This window comes from Macrobrachium nipponense, chromosome 34 (genome assembly GCF_015104395.2).
Source record: "Macrobrachium nipponense isolate FS-2020 chromosome 34, ASM1510439v2, whole genome shotgun sequence".
NCBI lineage: Eukaryota > Metazoa > Arthropoda > Malacostraca > Decapoda > Palaemonidae > Macrobrachium > Macrobrachium nipponense.
In genome coordinates, this window is record NC_061095.1 from 10248656 (window position 1) to 10269440 (window position 20785).

At 37.2% G+C, this 20785-nt stretch overlaps 1 protein-coding gene across 9 annotated transcripts in view; it reads right to left on the reverse strand.

Annotated features, from left to right (window-relative positions):
• LOC135207893 (ankyrin repeat domain-containing protein 50-like) overlaps window positions 1-19947 on the reverse strand; it is a 54723-nt gene extending 34776 nt beyond the window's left edge. For 4 of the 9 annotated variants that reach the window (XM_064239804.1, XM_064239802.1, XM_064239801.1 and 1 more), the window contains exons 1-4: window positions 18468-18619; window positions 14728-14989; window positions 11354-11459; window positions 7909-8046 (exon numbers count right to left, since the gene is read on the reverse strand). In XM_064239804.1, coding sequence (XP_064095874.1) covers window positions 7909-8046; window positions 11354-11459 — 244 coding nt within the window. In that variant the 5' untranslated portion in view covers window positions 14728-14989; window positions 18468-18619. Of the gene's footprint in view, window positions 1-7908; window positions 8047-11353; window positions 11460-14727; window positions 14990-18467 lie in introns of all 9 variants that reach the window. The other 5 variants (XM_064239805.1, XM_064239799.1, XM_064239798.1 and 2 more) reach the window with 5 other exon arrangements.
• Between the last annotated feature and the right edge of the window lie 838 nt (window positions 19948-20785).

A 20785-nucleotide genomic window follows, 5' to 3' on the forward strand; every position in this document is an offset into this window, starting at 1 on the left:
GAAAATAATTCTAAGTAAATGCAAATTAATTCACAAGTGTTAAATTCAATTAAATGTGCAATGATTAAGTAATGAAAATAATTAAGTTAATTAAATTGTGAAGCAAATGAAAACACAGAAAAATGTGGAAAATATCAAAATTGTAAAAAGTACTAATCACACAGAACATAAAATAAAAAGACACTTCAAATGAAACAGACTCAAAACACAAAAATTTGCAATGTGTAAAAATGTAAATCTTTTCACTCAAACCATTGTAACTATTAGTTATTAGTTCTCTAAACCATCGTAACCATTAGTTATTAGTTTTTACCAAATCACTGTTACTATTAGTTATTAGTTGCAACTAATAAAAATATAACACACTTTATCTTCTTGGTATACCAACTTCTTTCTTCAAAAATTCACCAATTCACAAAAATAGGCACCGTTACACACACTTGTAAAATTTTTGTTCAGATTCCACAAAAAGCCCTAAATAACACTAAATAAACTCTAAGAAATATCAAATCTGAAATCTACAAGTTATGAGTGACCATTTTACGTTATGTTAATATAATCTCAAGTATGTCGAGAGAGAGAGAGAGAGAGAGAGAGAGAGAGAGAGAGAGAGAGAGAGAGGAGGAGAGATGTCTGAATGCAACACAGTTAGAAGATGTAATGAAAACCTCTTCCTTACGAAAACTGGACAGTGGAGATGACACAAAACGTTTAGGGCAATGAGAAAGATGATGCAATCCTTCTAGAAGCCTCTCATGTGACGCAACTTTACAGACGAATTGTGAAATCTACAGGTGGTTTTAGCAAAGAGGTACGCGTATGAAACCATTCTGCTCAACAAAGACACGACTCAATCAAAACAGACTCGAGCAAAAGTCCATATCAGACGTGATGACAGGAATCCAAAGCACAACGGAGATCTCTAATCAAACGTGTTGACAGGTTAGGAAAGCAAAACAGAAACTTTGGGGTCTCTTATCGCAAGGCGTTGACATAATAAGGAAACAATTCTAGTTTTGAACGGACAAAAATAATCTCTCTTTTTTTATTCTATGTTATATATATTCTTTTATGTTATGCAAAATCTGAACACACATTTTAAACATCCCAATTCTAAGCTAGCTAGGAATCTGAAAAAATGTTGCAAACTCTATATATAACATTTTATACAGTTAAAGAGGGGATATATGCATTTTGAAAGTAGCAATAGATAATATACCTCCCCCCAGAAGATTGTTTATCACTGTGTTGAATCCAACGATTCGCAACGAGATAAATAATCAGCAAATACATTGTTTTTGCCACTAATGTATTGCACTCGTAAGTTATACTGTTGCAAGCACAAGGACCACCTGGTCAGTCTTTGATTATGATTTTTCATTCTCTGGATAAATGATATTGGATTGTGATCAGACAACACTAAAATTTCTTCATTCCTAGGTCTGTCCACATAAACTTCAAACTTTTTCAATGCGGTGATTAAGGCTAAAGTTTCCTTCTCGATTGTCGAGTATACTTTCTGATGTTTTTTTCAATTTTGAAGACATTAAGCATACAGGATGGTAGATATTATTCTCATCTTCTTGAAGTAGAACAGCTCCAATGCCACAGTCAGAAGCATCAACTTGTATCAAAAATTTCTTGTTAAAGTCTGGAGCTTGAAGTACTGGTCTTGAAGTTAAAATGGCTTTTACCTTCTCAAAGGATTCTTGACACTCTGGAGACCAAACAAACTTAGCTTTGGGACTAGTTAAGTTTGTCAAGGGAGCTACTACAGCTGAGAAATTTGGGCAGAAACAACGATAGAATCCAGCCATGCCTAAAAATCTCTGTAGCTGTTTCCTGGTAGTAGGTGGGGTAGCCTTACGGATACCTTCTACATTAGCATTTACTGGAGCAAGAAGGCCCTTCCCAACTTCAAACCCAAGATACTGCACAGTTGCCTTTCCAAACTCACTCTTCTCTAGGCTGACTGTTAGTCCTGCTTCTTGTAGTTTCTTGAAAACTTTCCCAAGAATCTTCAGATGTTCTTCCCACATTGTAGAGTAAATCACTATGTCATCCAAGTATACACCTACTCCTTCTATCGATCCTAGCAGTTGACCCATCACTCGTTGAAATGTTGCAGGTGCATTCATCAGACCAAACGGCAGAACAGTATACTGATACAGTCCAAAAGGAGTAATAAAAGCTGACAGCAACTTCGCATTCTCATCTAAGGGAATTTGATAATATCCTTTCAAGATGTCTATCTTGGAAACAAACTTGGCTTGTAACTGATCTATAAGAAGCAAAGGATAATTGTCAGCCACACTGATAGAATTCAGTTTCCTATATTCAGTACACATCCTAAATGAACCATCTGGTTTCTTCACTAACACACATGGAGAACTGCAGTGACTTGAACTGGGTTCTGCTAATCCATGTTGCAGCAAATACTCAAGTTCTTTCTTTAAAACATCTCGATGATAAGGTGATAAGCGATAGGCTCTTTGCTTGAAAGGTTTTCCATCTTCTTGCATCTTGATCTCATGCTTGGTCAAATCAGTATGCCTAGGCACATCTGTAAAAAATTCTGGGAAACTTCTAATCACTTCACTAAAGTCTTCACCTTGTTCAACACTCAGATGTTTCAACTTATCCTCCAAATTTTTCAAAATCGAAGAATTATTCATCTTGCTTTCAGCTCCCAATTCGTAGCCATTATCGTCTTCTGTAGATAAAGTTGTTTGTGTTATTGACACAGCTTCAGTTTTAGTTTCTGAGAAATAAGGTTTCAAGAGGTTCACATGTATCTTCCTTTGTCGTCTTCTTCGTTCTGGTGTTTCAATCACATAAGTTCTATCACTTAACTTCTGAATTATCTTGTAAGGACCTTGAAATTTATTAGTGAGGGGAAATCTCTTGATAGGTAAGAACACTAACACTTGTTGTCTCTTGACTCACTTTCAAATTTTCTAAAGAGAATTTTCTAATCTCTTTCAACCTTCTCCTTAAGTTCTTCACATACTCTCCTTGGCTTTCCTCTTGATTTTATTTCCAATTTTCTGCAAGAACCTTCAACGGCCCTCTAACTTCTCTTCCAAAAATCATTTCATTCGGTGAACATCCCATACTTTCTTGATAAGCACTCCTAACTTCAAACAACATTAATGGTAAACCAACATCCACTTCTCTTCCTGACTCAGAACAATACTTTGTCAGCATACTTTTCAATGTCTGGTGGAACCTTTCCAAGGAACCTTGAGTCTCTGGATGATAAGCAATGTTGTTTCACTCCTAACAAATTCATCCCATCCTGGAATAACTTTGAAGTAAAGTTTGTTCCTCTGTCACTTTGTACTATTTCTGGTATACCAAACTTTGAGAAAAACTCCACAAGTTTTTCAGCAACTATCTTGGCAGATATGTTTCTAACAGGGATCGCCTCTGGATATCTTGTCACAGGACACATTAATGTTAACAAATACTCATTTCCTTTCTTTGTCTTCGGCAGCGGTCCAACCATGTCTATAATCACTTTGCTAAAGGGTTCTCCTCTAACTTCTATAGGTTGTAGGGGGGGCTTTCTTGATGGTTTCAGTCGGTTTTCCAGCTATCTGGCAGGTGAGACAATCACAACAGATCCTGCAAATATCTTTGTGAAGTTCAGCCCAGAAAAAATATTTCATGATCTTCTCCAGTCTTCCTGATTCCCATATGTCCAGACTCATGAGCTACTGCTACCACTTGCTTCCTCAATGGATATGGAATAAAAATTTGATGATATTCGCCCCATACAGCATCTCCTGGTATATCTGTAGGTCTATACTTCCTCATCAGCAAACCTTCCTTCAGATAATAACAGGTAGGAGTTTGTTGCATCTCTTCTCGATCAACAACTCTGAAGAACAAATCAGCTAACGATGCATCCTTCTTCTGCAAGTCCATTAGCTTCTCTCTTGTCACTTGACCAATATCAAGGGTTGAATTCTCAATATCTGCTAACTCAACTACTGTAGTTTCACTACTGTCTTCAGTAACACTTTGACTACTCGGAGTCTCTTCAGGAACATCAGGTTCTTCTTCTTCATCGTCATCGTCTTCTTCATCTTCTTGGGAAATCTCTTCTTGGTCAGCACAAGGGAAAACATCAGTTCCCTGGAACAATTCTTCTAAGCACAAAGATCCTTCACTTGATCCTTCTTGGGTGGGTAAATCCTCAGTTTCTTCACTTGCAGTCGTAGTCCTCTTCATACTTCTGGTAGTTACGCGACTCGGAAACAGGTGGGGGTTATTCTTCTCCAACTCTACTGTAGGACTAATCCTCAATGGTTTGTCTGTCACTACAGGACAAGGAATAAATGGCACACCACCAACTTCATTCCCCAACAGAACATGTAGTACACGTTCCACAGCCAGTGAGTCCTTTACAGCAAAATCAACATTCCCTGTCACCAATTCACATAACAGGTGTAAGCGGCATATAAGAGTTACTTCCTCTCCTCCTATACCCTTCAAAATAACTGAATCTCCTGTGAGACTCTTCTCCAACTGAGGGTGAGAACCACGTACTACTACACTATGGTTACTCCCTGTATCACGTAATATCTTGACTGATACCTGCACACTTCCTCCTTGAGTTGACAGCACATCCTCATAGATATATGGCTTAAAAGCCTCCACACTGCTAAGCCACTCACTGCTTGAGGTTACACTTCCACTGGTTGCTAAACATTCAGCTTGTTTAGTTTCATTCTTCTCTGGAGTCTGATTCTTTCCCACACTGCTCTTCGTAGTTTGTTTCACCTGGTCACCTTTCACAACTTGACCAACTGGCTTTGACAGCTGTTGATTCCGGTAACACTCTTGACTGAAGTGTCCTACTCTTCCACACTTGAAACAGACAACATTAGGTTTCTGTAACTGTCTTGAAAAACTGGATGAGGATTTCACATTAGTTTGCTGAGGTGTATTACCTTGTGTACTCTTGGTAGTATCACTTGTAGGTTTCCCATTAAATTTTTTCCTGTTATTTGGATAAGACTTAAAACCTGGGCGTTGTTGACTGGTACTTGACATTGTAATTACGTTTGCTACTAATTATATTGTAATCTTCACTCAGTGTAGCAGCTTTGTCAAGTTTCTTCACCTCTCTCTCTCTCAAATAGGCTCTTATATGTTCAGGAATTCCCTTAAGATACTGTTCAAGAACAAGTAATTCTTCTAACTCATCAAAAGTTTTAACTTTAGCAGCTTCTACCCAACGTTTGAAACACCGTCTCACTTTGTACGCATAATCTAAGAATGTTCCCTTCTCATCTTTTCTTAAATTTCTGAATCTTTCACTGCAGTACTCTGGGGTCATCTACTAAACTTGTAGCACACTGTGTTTAAGTACCTTGTAGTCTTTACACTGATCAGCTGTTAAGGCTAGATAAGCACTTCTCCCTTTTCCAATTAAGACACTTTGTAGCAAAACTGACCATTTATCTTCTGGCCATCCCATACCAGAAGCCACTTTCTCAAAGTGATCAAAAAACTCATCTGGAGCTTCTTCAGTAAACTTAGGGATTAACTTCTGTACTCTTACTACATCAAATACAGGGTCTTGATTACCTTGGTTAGGGTTAGACGATGTCACAGGTATTGTGGATCTAGCTCTTATCAATTCCATCTCCCTTTCAAACTTTACTCTTTCTCTTTCCTCTTCTGGTGCTTTTTCTTCTTCTCTTTATCTTCTTTCTTGTTTTTCCCTGTCTATTTTTTCTCTTTCAGCTTGCATTCTCTCTCTTTCAGCCTGCATTTTTAGCTTAATCAAATTCTCTTCTGCTTCAATGCGTCTAAGCTCTAACTCTGCATCACTTTTCTCTTTCTTTTCTGCTTGCTTATTCATAAGATCAGCACGTGCTACATTCAACAGCTCTTGAGCCAATTCTAACTCATCTTCATCAGTTATTCTATCAGAGCAGAGTCTATCAATGATTCCATGGCAATACATCTTATTTGTGCCTTTACCATACTAGTAGACACATAACCACCACATGCCACTGCTAAAGTGCCCCACTGTGCCTTAGTCAGAGTGGTTTCAGATAACACTTGGATGGAAGGGGCTGCTAAAAATTCCTGAACCTTGAACTGAGCCATTTTCTTTAAGTTATCAACTTACAATTCAATACAATAAATGCAAAACGAAAAACTATATGGTCACTCTCCTAACAAAATATATCTCTAACACCACCAGTATATACTACAGTGATAATAAAATCTGCTTTCCCGGGTCTCTGGGCACCATTAATACTTGTGACAAAGTGTCAAGTATCTGGTTACTACACTTACCATTCATTAATTGTTACCTCACAACAGCCAGACACCTGAACCCTCATCACAGGTACTAAACGACTGAATACTCTAATAATAGAACATTTTCTTTCCATAAATCATCATTTGTAGCAAACACTTGCTTAGTTAATGATTATTTCAACAACAACTGTACAACAACAACTGCTAGTACTACTGTATGTATGTACATGTATATGTGTATATATATATTATATATAAAGATATATATATATATTATTTATATATATATATATTATATAATACTATTATTAAGAATATATATGATATATAAGATAATATATATATATATTTATATATATATATGCTATATAATATATAATTTCATATACTGAGTACATATATCATATATATATATATATATATTATATATAGATATATATTATATATATATTTATAATATAATTATATCTATATTATATATATAATATACATGGTACATATATATAAATATTTATATATGTATACATATTTTGCTAAAAAGTGAGGTAAGGGTTTTCCTTCCATAAATGTCACAGCTTCTCAAAATTGAACACAGTTTTTCAAAACTTAATAAATACTTAAAGACTACAATTGCTTATCTTCTATTTTAGAGCCCAGTGTTGAGAATAAATTGGCTGATGTCAGGCTTGGTGTTGACGTAGTAAGAAAATAGATGTTGGCAAAGTAATATTTAATCTTTCTAATAGAAATTTAACAAAAGAGTAAAAGGATGTTCTTTCTCTTAGTCATGATTTTGCCTAGACTCCCAAGAAATTCAATTTCTTTAAGTATTTTTTAAGTTTGAAAAACTGTTAAACTCTGAGAAGTTATGACATTTATGGTAGTGAAACCCGTACTTCACTTTTTAGCAAAATTCCTGTAATTGCAATCGATACTTGTAAAATTCACACACAGACACACACACATACACACACACGCACACACACACACACACACACACATATATATATATATATATATATATATATATATATTATATATATATATATAGATATATATATATATATAATATTATAAATTATATATAATAATATAATACATGTACATATACATACATACAGTACTAGCAGTTGTTGTTGTACAGTTGTTGTTGAAATAATCATTAACTAAGCAAATTTTTGCCACAAATAATGATTTATGGAAAGAAAACAATGTTCTATTATTCATATCGATATGGGGCGGGCACGTGACCAGGTGGCCAACACCCCCACCCCTTAAATCCCCCCACCTGTAAAGTTCGTTATTTCTCGAAAATCTCAGACTTGAAATATTAAATTTGGTACAGGATCTGTCCACAACTCATGAGGATTTTAACCTGGTTTAGTTCAAATCCAAGAGACTGTATATATATAATCAACATGCCCTCGACACAAGCAATTTTAAGAGGTCTAAGGTGTTAACCCGTAAAATAAAACTTGACACCGAAAAACATGATATTGCCAAAATCTGTTTCAGTAATGGTTACCTGCAGTAGGACTGTTTCATTCAATATCAATTTTATATAGATCATGAATACAGACCGGTTATCATAAAACTGGTCAACACAGCACATGCATGTATACATACTGCCGCCAAAATTGACATCAGCTCCTCTCGAGACGAGGTCCTTCACAGCCTCCAAGTCGCCCATCGCAGCTTTCTCGCTTAGATTCTCTACTGTAGGCTCCAGAGTCTCTCCTCCTCCAAAAATAGAAGAAAGAAATTCTAGGGAGAGAGAAGCCAGCCAAGTTGAAATGGACATGAACAGAAATGAATACAAACACATTAACTAGATCTGATAATATACAATACATGAAATTGTGTATGCTTGATTGATAACAGATAACAATAGGTAAAATTACACATATGTAATAATTGACAGCAGAAAGTTAAGTATATCTTAGTTTAACCAGACCACTGAGCTGAATAACACCTCTCCTAGGTCTGGCCCAAAGGATTAGATATCTTTGCGTGGCTAGGACCCAATTGGTTTCCTAGCAACGGGACCTACGGATTATTGTGGGATTCGAACCAAATTATATCGGGAAATGCATTTCTAATCACCAGAGACAAATTCCTCTGATTCCACGTTGGCAGAGCGGGGAATCTATCTAGGTTCTAATAACACAGTGCCAACGCGTTATCTTCCCAGTTGACGAAACAACCCTGCAAAGTGCTCAATCCTAACCCTCACCAGTAAATATGACTCGAAATCTTGGCGGAATCCCTATTTTAGTTTCTCATGGAACTGGCCACGAGAACTCACTTGTATTCACTTTTCCACTTCACCATTAATACCATCTACCCATGGTGTCACATGAATGACATGTTTCATTTTGTTTCCTCTGTAGCTAATTTTCCCAGACCTCCACACAGGATCAAAGTCAGTACTAAATGCCTGGAGTTGTCTCGGTAACTGTTAGACTTCCAATAATCAACATGAGTTCTAAGACGACGCCGACTCGCGTTTTTATTCTGCGTTTATCTATTCAATGAAATTTTCGGGAATGTTTCATAGTTTTTCAGGTCATTTCTAAAGATTCTGAGCTAACTTTGATATAAGTGCTATCGGATCGAAAGTCCTCTCCAGTTTTACTCATTTCTGTAAAATAATTTGCATTGCATGTCAGTCCAATCGTTTTTCCGATGAGCATATGGGACTAATACTTCACACTTCCATAAAATTGACGTCGGTGACCCTGGTAGTTGTGACGCCAGATATCTCATAATCAATCAATCCCACCCAAATGCTCTAACATTTAGCTGCTTTCTGTGCTTCTGCCAAGACTATTCCATTTTTATTCTAGAATCAATTCTAGTACCCTCAACTCTGGGACGAAATACATAAATAAACAGTGGAACCTCTACATACAAAAGTCCCTACGTACAAAAAATTCAGGTTACGAAAGCAAAGACGAAGACTTTTTTGCTTCTGTATACGAAAATAATTCAGGTTGCGAAAGAGTAAAGTCCGAGATTCGCCCGGCCCACCGAGAACAATTTTAAAACTAGCGCACTGCCCACTCAGTAGACTCGCCACCATCCTCCCGTTCTCCCATTGGTTCCTGATGCTAGTCACCCCGTAAGATCCTGCTCTCCTATTGGTCAGCATCTGTCCCATCATGCCACTATATAAAGGCGTTCCTTGACCATTTTTTGCGGCAGCGTTATCGTAAACACCTGAAATTCGTTTGTTCACATATATTTCGTTCGTTCACAAAAATTTGTGTTAGTGATTTCACTTTCGTTGTACTGTTAGTTACTTTATCGTGTTGTGTGTGAACTTAATTACTTATGTTATTAGCCATGGGTCCCTAGAATGTTGCTGAAGTTCACGGAAAGAAGAGGATGCTTTCTATGGAGAACGAAGATGAAGATAATCAAGAAGTGTTAATGTTTTCTGCCATTTGCTAATATGTTTCGTAAAGTTTAGTGTTAATGTTTTCTGCCATTTTTTAATGTTTCATAAAGTTAAGTGTTCATGTTTTCTGCCATTTGTCCTCCTCCTCTGTCGTCACTTTCGGATATTCGCCTTGCTCGAAAGGTAAGGTTCTACATTTTACTACATACGTACATACATGTATTTACAGTATTTCTTGTACCCTGTACACTAATACACTTTATTTACAGGTACAGTCATGGTTATATTAGGTATTGAATGGTCCAAATTGTTGTATTTCATTGTTTATTAGTATATTTAGCTTTATTATAAAATTTACTGTGGTGTTTTTGTAGGGTTTTGGAACGAATTAGACAATTTCCATGTAAAACGCAGTTCTAGATACGAAAAAATCAGGTTATGAAGGCCGCTTCGGAACGGATTAATTTCGTAACCTGAGGCACTACAAATATAAGTTACTTTACCAAGAAATCTCTACCGTGCTAGAAAGTACAACGTTCATATTTTAACTATTGCATCGTGGATGAACCTTTCTACATAAAACTTACACAACATTAGCAGCCTCATACATCTACACAGAAGACCATTCACTTTTATACTACACACACAAACACATTATTTGCTTTTTCCTAAATATATTAATGAAAATTTTCTTTGGCAACTAAATATTTTTAGCAGTCAATCACTTACTAAATATATCATTTCCTCGAGTCTATCTCGGTTCCCAGTTTCTCCAAGCAGGATGTCCATAAGTGCCTTCAATGACATCTCTTTCTCTGTCACCTAATTTAATCATGAAGCACAATTGCGATTTCATAAAGGCAAAAATTCTAACTTCCAAAAATACTCTTTTTTCCTCATTTTCCACTGTACACAAACCTTGAATTAACAACCTTACTTTCTCCATTTATGTAATGTGTTAACGGACTGAGGAGTCAAATTCCCTTTGCGAATGGAAGCAGGGATGTTGAGAATGAATTAAATAAATGAAGAAAAAGATTGAAGTTTTTATAGATGAGCTTTTTAGTAAGTCTGAGAAATCAATATATAAGTGGTATCAAGGTTAGCGTAGATGGAAGGATCAGTGTAATTTGAAAAGGTTTTTGTCATGCGCCAAAAAGGGACGACGACAGATTGTTGATGAGTGCATAATTAGGAAAGTGTTATGAAGAATCGCAGGAGGGGCTAGAAAGTACTGGGTAGATCAGTGGTTCTTAACTTGGGGGGCGTCAGCAATATCCAAGGGAGGCGCGAGCCCTAAGAGAAAAAAATCTCTCTAATTATATTCGTTATTCTCTTAACAAGAGTGAGGAACGAATATTCAGAAGTTTATGAAAAAATTGCAAAAGTATCGCCTGATAACGTTACTTTCCAAGAGTCCACTACTCTAGTTAAGCTCGTTGGCTTACCATGCTTTGTAATTATTGACCTCCCTTCCTATCCCTATAAACCGCTTCTCTTTCTCATTTTTTTTTTAATTTTCCTTTAAATCTGAGAGGGAATTTTACTCATAGATGCAAGGGGGGCGTGGTTACAAAAAGGTTAAGAACCACTAGGGTAGATGGTGTGGAACAGGTATTCGAAATAGCAGCTTTCGCTCCAACCACAATAGAGACCATTATGCAAACTTACCAAGAGGTCCAGGCTCGGGAGCAGCAGCGCTTGGCTGCCCGTCGGTTATTACCATCCAAATGATGAACTGGGTCCAGATGACATTCTTCAGACCTTTCAGCAGCATCTGGTGAGTAAAGAAGGATTGTGGTCTTATGGCATACACATCATTAAAGTATCCATAGTACTGCATACACGGGCATAAAAAAAAATGACACGTGAAATCGCTCCAGTTTTCTCATTTTTTTTTTTTTCATAAACTGTCAATTATTTACACTGGGTCAGCATCTACTATGGGTTTCACAGAGAGTGCAAGCACGTTTCTGGGCAATAACTCTGTAACGAAACCTCGTATCAGTATGAGATTTTGCTATAGTGTATTATGCACAGTGCCGTAATTTTTAAGAGTATCATGAATCACGAATTGTAAAGAATAGACGCTTGTCCCTGTACCAAGAGGCAAAAACTCGATTAGCCAGAAATGGATACGAACACAACAGTATAAAAAAGCTCTGCCCTATGAGTGATGGTAAAGCTACTGTAATACTTGTGTTTGGTTACCTTCTTAGCAATCCTCATTTGGACTCGGGGCATCTGCCATATACTTGTATTACGAAGGGGAAGAAGAGATGGCCACCTCGGAACATAACTGTCGGCAAGGTTGCAGAAATACGTTTGTCGTGCAACTTTTCAACTAGTGTATATATTATATATATATATAAGATATATATATCTATATATATATATATATATATATATATTAATAATAACCACAAGTCAGATGACAGAATCGGCCTTGATTAAACAGAGACAGGTAATGAACATCTTAAAGGGCTCGTGGGATTCAGATGTCATTGATAAAGTTTTCATTCAACCAACGCTAAAGAGGATTAAAGGAGGATTATTAGTGGGAGTTACCTAAATTGGCTTAACTGTGGATGGATCTCCTGGTATAAACACCACCTTTTCTGTAACTTTTCTCATTCATCTACCTGAAGAGAGAGAAGGCAGTCTCTGAAATATAGTATTTTATCTATATATTTTGGCGTTTTTATGGGCTCCTTTTATTAGATGGAATTCTGTTGTAACAGAACATTTTTACCAATCACATATATACATATACAAAGTAAGCATTCATTACTAAAAAATACGTGCATCGGTATAATCAAGGCTTTAACTCTAATGAATGCCCGGTAGAAAGGCTCAATTTTTAGTTGTAACACACAAGAGTAACTATAAGCAGTGGCCTATTCAAACCAATCTGAAGGCAACTGACCGCTTTCTCTTTGCTAAAAAAAAAGTTTTAAAGTTGCATGAGAAACGCATTTCTTCAATCATGCCGACGGTTATGTTACGAGGTGGACTTCTCTTCTTCACCTTCGTAATACAATTATATGGCTGATGCTCTGATTCTAAATGAGGACTGCGAATCAGTAACTTCCCGAGAGAGAGAGAGAGAGAGAGATGACCAGTTCAATGCATAAATAAATCAGTCAACTGGCAGGTAACAACCTAGTAGATCATTAGATATATACAACAATGTAAATTAATAGATAAATAGAAAAGAAAATCATACAAAAAAAGTTTAAACTGAAGCAACTTTCAGAGAGAGAGAGAGAGAGAGAGAGAGAGATGAGCCGATCAATGCATTTATAAATAAATCAGTCAACTGGCAGGTAACAACCGAGTGGATCATTAGATATATACAACCATGTAAATTGATTGATAAATAGAAAAGAAAATCATACAAAATAAGTTTAAACTGAAGCAACTTTCAGAGAGAGAGAGACGGAAACAGAGAGACAGAGAGAAGGGGGTGGGAGGGCAGTTGCGGGAAGGAAGAAGAAGGGGGTGGAGGTGGAGGGAGAGGGTAGGCGGAACTTTTTTATACTGTGGTGTTCGTATCCATTTCTGGCTAATCGAGTTTTTGCCGCTTGGTACAGGGACAAGTGTTTATTCTTTACAGTTACTGAATCATGATACTCTTATAAATTACAGCGCTGGGTTAATACGCTATTGCAAACTCTCGTACTGATTCGAGTGTTCGTCAAAGAGTTATTGCCCAAAAACGCTCTTGCACTGCCTGTGAAACCCATATTATATGTAGTTAACTAAGAAAAGTCAAATTCTCAATCTAGACGTGTAAATAAGAACTTCGTGAATATAATGTTTAGGAAACAGTAGTAAAGGAGCAGATATGAATTCATATTATCCACCGGATTCAATATTGTTTTACAGCTTACAACAGTTTCCCAAGCTTTGAAAGTTAAGATTCCTGGCCCAAGGTAGGTAAATCTATGCTCAGATTTCTGATTGTTATTTATTTCTTTTAAGGTATAAATGGTACTGCGCTGTATATATTAGACCCCATTGTAAAGAAAGTGATGAGAAACATGCTTCATCATCATTATGAGTCACTGCTGTAAAGGTGGTCGGGGAAATGTTCCATTGGTTGGGACAGGGCAGATCTGGTAGCAATGCGAAGAGATAATTCCCACAAATAGACATTCTCGTTCCTCTCCGCAGCTACTTAGGTCCCCTGAAGGAGGTTATAAATTCTAAAAGAATTTACATTTTTATATAGCTCCCTGAAATCAGCATTTTCTAAGCGAGTTTGAAGCCACTGAATATTTTGTAATGTGCGGTGAATATTTTTCCTAAATTAGTATTAAAATGTTTTTCGAGACAAAAATGATATCGCAACAAAAGGACCGGTCGAAATACGTAGAAAGGTCGCTGCAAAAAAAACAAAAGTGGACTCCTACTTCTCATAAAACTGCACGCCTGCTGATGACAATTCAGCCGTCTGTACAGAACAATATCGCTTAATTCGGGGTCTTTGGCTAACTTAACTCTACCGGTGAGAATCCCTAATAATAGTAACGAGACTAACAACGACATGATGTACAAAGATCAGTTGGCGTCGTACATAAATATCTATAAAATTGTTCAACCCTCCTGGTAATTATTCCATACATGGCAACAGACCCTTAAAACCAAGGTCATAGGCGTTATTCCCTAATACGTAGAAAACTATTTCTGTTAAAACTGTCAGACTATACAGCAATGTACAATTATGTGTCAAGTCTTATACTGGCTGTGTATTCCTGATCCTTCTGCACCTGAGCTCAAGAATAAAGGTTTAATTTTCTTGTGAAGGTTCAGTTATCAGTGATCAAATATTACGAAAATTATCGTCAGGGGTACTACGTCGAATTTTTCTTCTCTATGGACGGCTTTACCCTGAACCAAATTCGTACGTAATTCTTAAGCCCCATAAAAAAAAAAGTTTTTTTCTGCTTCAAAAATAATTCTCTGAAAAAAGCGATCTAAGTCAATTACCTAGGATTTGACTCTTAGTTCCTAAAAACAACAAGAGATGCACATTTATTTACCTTAACCTTTTCTGAGCAGAGCGTCCGTCACGCGGCAACAGGAAACTCCAGACTGACTGACTCTGGGCTGGCTTTCGTCTCGTCCGTTCACCGGGAAGAAAAGATGTCCTTTCAAGGACATTGCAGGTTGGGTACAATCTTGGAGAATAATTATTCCTTCAAGGGTACAATAATGTATGTACCCCGTGGCAGTATCAGTCATCATTCTCGGCGGCAGGAAAAGCATTTCTGTTTCGGAATTCTTCTTCCCGTATTAAATTCTCTGCGAGACAAAGAAGTTAATACCAAACTAAATTTCAAATAAATATGTCCGTCTACATAACACGAAATATAATACCCTCATAGCAACAGCAGCTTCAAGACCGAAAAGGATGGTCCCTTGTCGCAAAGTACTAATTAAAACTTAAATTGTTTTGGTCACGACACGCAGCGTACACGAAGACTCGAGGGTTCTGTTCTCAATGATTTTATTTACTAGATGAATACATTCGAAAAAGCTTATCAAGCTGACAGCTTCCATATCCTTTTTGCAAACCCCACAAAAATTCAAATGTAACCCAACAATTTCGTTATGTTTTTCATATAAGTGAACGCATTGAAGTTTACCTCTCATCAATAATCACGGGGAGCGGAAAGACGAAGATTTCTTGACTTATGTATTGTTCCACTTTCCTAATCCAGTTATGTCATTATTTTCTTGAATATAAACATAAAAGCATGGAATATGAGATGTAGGTCTGATTCCCAGCGCTGGGACCCATGATGTTAATCAGCCATGAAAGGAGAACTGAAAGTAAAGGAGATTTGAAAGGTGTAACAGGAGGAAAACCTTGCACTATGAAACAATTGTTAGTAGAGGGTGGAAAGTAAGATGGAAGAACGAGTATATAAGCTAAGTTACAGTAAAAGGAATGAAAGGGGGTTGCAGCTAGGAGCCGAAGGTACACTGCAAAGAACCTAAGTAATGAATGATTAATGAAAAGGTTCTGAATGATTAACGAATGCTGAGTGAAATGAAAGCTTAGTCAGTGCTTTGGTTATTTTCCCCAGATTCCACCGATGCCAAGCAAAGACTTCAGTATGTGGGAATAAACAAATTACAAAAGCCCAGAGGCATGAGCGTTAACACAGAATGTCATACCAGCACCCAATCATCAAGCGACTCCAAGAAGCTCAAGTTATTTGACTCTTAAAAGAAGCGGACGAATCAGGGAGCCTGGCCTTTTTATGCAGGAAATATCATCAACTGTGCTTGTCACTGGCCTTCAAATCACTTGACTACCCAGTACAACAACGGAATGGTCTTTTGTTTGTTTGTATGGTGTTTTTACGTTGCATGGAACCAGTGGTTATTCAGCAACGGGACCAACAGCTTTACGTAACTTCCGAACCACGTCGAGAGTGAACTTCTATCACCAGAAATACACATCTCTCACTCCTCAATGGAATGGCCGGGAATCGAACCCGCGACCACCGAGGTGGTAAGCAAACACCATATCAACCACGCCACTGAGGCGCTTGGAATGGTCTTTTGATGTTGATGATGATAAGAGAGGCTATAATGCACTGCCTAATTTCCATGACTGTATTGTTGTCGATGCACGCACACAATTATCCTTTGGTGGACTTATCTTTATTTATTTGGTATTTCTTTCTTAACTGCGTCACATTGAGCTTTATATTTTGTTAACGATTCCTTGACACAGTAATGACTCTATGGGATTCTCCCGTATGAACGTTTTCGCATTTGGAATAAGAAAAACGAGGCGGTCCGACCTCCAGCTAACTCGTGGTGCATGCAAGGTTTTCCCGTCACGCAAAAGTTGTAAAAATCCTAATCCTAATTTTTAACGTGCTAAAATCTACTGTCAAATAGAGCCTTGTTTCACCAACGAAAATTAAAGTAAATATGCTATATTTTATTAGCATAAAATATAGCATATTTACTGTTTAACATGCACGCTATTTATTTTTTACATTTTCATTCTAATAAATGAATCATAAATATCCTATCCTAAAATTCCTGTATCTTTAACTCAACGTGAAACGCCTTTCTCGGCTCTTCCATAGAACTTTCCTTACCCCAACAACAACAACAACAACAACAAAGTCGTTTGTAGGCTTACTCCCCGAGTAAGCGAAAATAACGATTTGCGCGGGAGTAGCAGCCACTTCGGTGCGAGTTTGATTCACTTGCTAACAGGAAGTTTAAATTATGAACTTGAATAAGCAGAGGCATATTTCCATGACTCCTTATCTGTTACGCCTTCCATTATTCTCGACATTTTTACTCTTCAAGTAATAAGAATAGAATAGATTATAATAGAATATAGAATTTGGGCCAAAGGCCAAGCGCTGGAACTTCCGAGGTTAGTGCTGAAACGGACATGGAGTTTTTTTTTTCTCTTTACTATGCGAAAATGATTACAACATGTAGCCTTTGCTTACATTTTGGCAAAGTACAATTTAAATCTTGATATAATTTCTAATACAGTCAAAATTTATTTGTTCAAACCCAGATTCGCTTTACAAAATTAACATTGTCCAGATAATTAACTGTTACATATCTTAACACATAATATACCTTAGCTACAGAAACTTAATTTTACAATAGATTTACAATATCGGTATTTTTTTAACAATTACTGTTAGTCACCGTCCGTGGTCTATTCGGAAAATACATTAGGTTATTCATAAAACAGTCCTGTGCTATGTTACAAGTATCATACAACACGTTTTGGAAATACCACAAAATAGGTATTAACTGAACGCAAAAGTAAAACATGTGTAAGATATATTCTGTTTCTCCACACTTATCACACCAGTCATGATCCTTCAGTTTTAAAATACTTAACCGTTGGTTGGTGGTAATAACGCCATGTACATATTTATATAGAAATTCTCTCTCAACATTTCCAATGAATACACTGTTAACTCTTCTCCATATCACTTTCCAGTTATAGAGAGGACACTGCTCTTCAATCTTCGGTGCAGCGCTGGGTTTTAGTACGAATAAATGTCCTTGTTAGTCAGTACAGGAAAGCTCTTATGCTAGATACTATCCAAAACACCGAAATGGCAATAAAAAAAACACGGAGAACTGTACGCATATTCTCGTTGAGTGGACGTCTCGAACAAGAAGTTTTTCCTCATTTTGTTATACTATACACTTAGGCCTATATAATTTTTAACCAATCGTAATGCCGTACAACTAAAAATCGACAGAGCGTTAAAATAAGTATCAGTAATTCCTAAAGCACCTTCAAATATACTTAAACATAGTGTTTCTCTTCGAATTGGGTGATACATACCTTTCCAAAGATAATTAAATAGACATGAATTTATTTCTGAAACATACTTCTTTATAGGTGGAACAGTGTGTGCCACATACCACACCTTTAACAACAGCAACGAATTGATAAGTATTCCCTTCTGAAACATTGTTAAAGGTCGGACACACATCATTTACTCTTACCTTAATTCTATTTACCAGCAATTTCCAAGTCTCATCACAAGTTTCCTCAAACTCCGTACAATACACAATACCAAGGATCTTTAGACAGGATGTATTTCTCAACCATGGTAATTTATTTATCCCAGCGTGTCAAGAAACTCATCTTTTATGTCTCCCCAGAAATTTTTATAAAATTCAATGGGTAACCCATCACAAGTGTGTCATCCAAACCCTCCTTCTTCGAAGGATAAACAATCGGCTGATAATAAAAAAAATAATCCATTACCTTGTGCAGAGGTAAACACTTCTTCAAAATGTTTTTTGAAACATGTTAAGATTCCATCTGTATTTTCAAACACACTTCCATCTTTCGAAACTATTTTGGAAAAGCTATGATCACTACTTCCATACTTCTCCGTACCTATGAGTCCCCCGTTGGACGAGTGGATTTCGAGCTCGACGACCAATCCGGTGGTCCGAAGTTCGATTCTCGGCTCGGCCAACGCCGAACCAGAGATAGAAATTAATTTCTCGATTTAATGTGGTTCGGATTCCACAATAAGCTGTAGGTCCCGTTGCTAGTTAACCAATTGGTTCCTAGCCACGTAAAAATATCTAGTCCTTCGGGCCAGCCCTAGGAGGGCTGTTGATCAGCTCAGTGGTCTGGTAAAGATAAGATATACTTAAACTTTCTCCCTACCTAACAGGTATGCAGACACTTTCTCACCTTTAACAAAATCGTCGACTCTCGACCTTACTTTTATTCCCTCCAAAATCTCATCCTTAATCCTACTAATCCTCTGCTTGATCAATTGTATACATTCGTATTGGTACTAGTGCGATAATGGATGTCATACAACTTCCTCAAACGCACCTGTAGTAATTTTAACAAACCATATCTCTCACTTGATAATTTTTTACTCAGTGTAACAAAAATGTGTTTATCTTCCAGTTCTGCCCAGTCCCACCAGATTTGTATATTAGCAAAGCGACTTTTGGATAATTTCAAATCCTCACAAAATTTCTTAAACATCTCAATGTTTTCGGTTTCTAACAATTGCACATTTAATTTCCAAATCCCTTTACCTACTTTACTTTGATTTACCTTGAGTGTTAAAACCACTATGTTGTGATTCGAGAAGTTTAACGGTATAGTTTGAGAATCAACAAAGTCTTTGAAAAGAACTACAGAACAAATTCTGTCAAGTCAGGAACCATATTCATCTCTAACATAGATATATTCTGAAATTCCGTCCGAGAAATGATAATTATCTTTCAGCTTTAATTGTTTAATGAGAGCAATTAAAGCCTTTGATACCAAATTACTGAAAGCACTACTACGATCTCTTATGGTTGTCACACAATTTAAAATCTCCCCCCACGATCTGCGAGTTTGAGTTGTGTCTTAAAAAGAACAGAACATTTCGGAAAAAATCTTCCCTCTTCCGGTGTCCTGAAGTCGCACCGTAGTTGATCTGCACCTGCGCTCGCCATTTCCTTAATGGGTGAACTGCCTGTGATGCAGTTTAGACGAACGAACCTTGTTTGAATGATGCTTTTGCGTTGCATGGAACCAGTGGTTATTCAGCAACGGTTACGGGACCAACGGCTTTACGTGACTTCCGAACCACGTCGAGAGTGAATTTCTATCACCAGAAATACACATCTCTCACTCCTCAATGGAATGGCCGAGAATCGAACCCGCGACCACCGAGGTGGGACGCTAATACCATACCAACCACGCCGCTGAGGTGCTTTGGTTTTAGCTGCAGGACCAAACACACGTCCGTATTCGGCGAAGGTTCGAGTAAGACTCCATGGACTGAGGGGTTGCTGATTGGGGCCGAGGATACTGCAAAGAACTTTAAGTATTGCCTACAGTGCTCTGCATCAGTTGTTAAGACGGCACTGCCCCACCATTGGGTAAAGTAATAAGATGTTATCATAACAATATACTTAAGTTACTATTTGTGCCGGTCTTAGTTCCAAGTGTAGAGGAGGTCGAGAGAGAGACCCCGGTGAGATAGGCTTATGCTCCCTCTTGATTAACTGCTAGTCTTAACTACTCGTAATTATGTCTCCCTCCAGCTTCTACTAAGGTCTTTCATTGTGATAAAAATTTGTATCCTTCTCTGTTTCTAAGACGAGAGTTGACTTTACTTACATGGAAAAACTGTCCTTCATTTTAGTCCTTTCTACTTATTGCTTTTATATTTACACAAGCCTTTTGCGAGCTGAAGTTCTTGAGAGAGAGAGAGAGAAGAGAGAGAGAGAGAGAGAGAGAGAGAGAGAGAGAGAGAGAGAGAATAATCTTTAAATTTTGTTTAATTTTTGCTCATATATCTTCATATATGACAATAACCGTTTCCGAAAGAAGAGTTATGTCCAACTTCTAAACAAGTCAAGGTCGAAGGGAAGGGTATCCACAAGAGGAGACCTACGCCCACTTTTCGACTAAATTCGGTGGTTCCCCTATAGTGCTTACAATGCTTTGAAAGACTGGGTAATAAACCATGAATCCTATGAGTGAAGGAGCCCTTGACTCATGGCAAAGACATACCAATACTGCTTTCATATCTCCTTTCCCTCTAAAGAGTAGGTAGG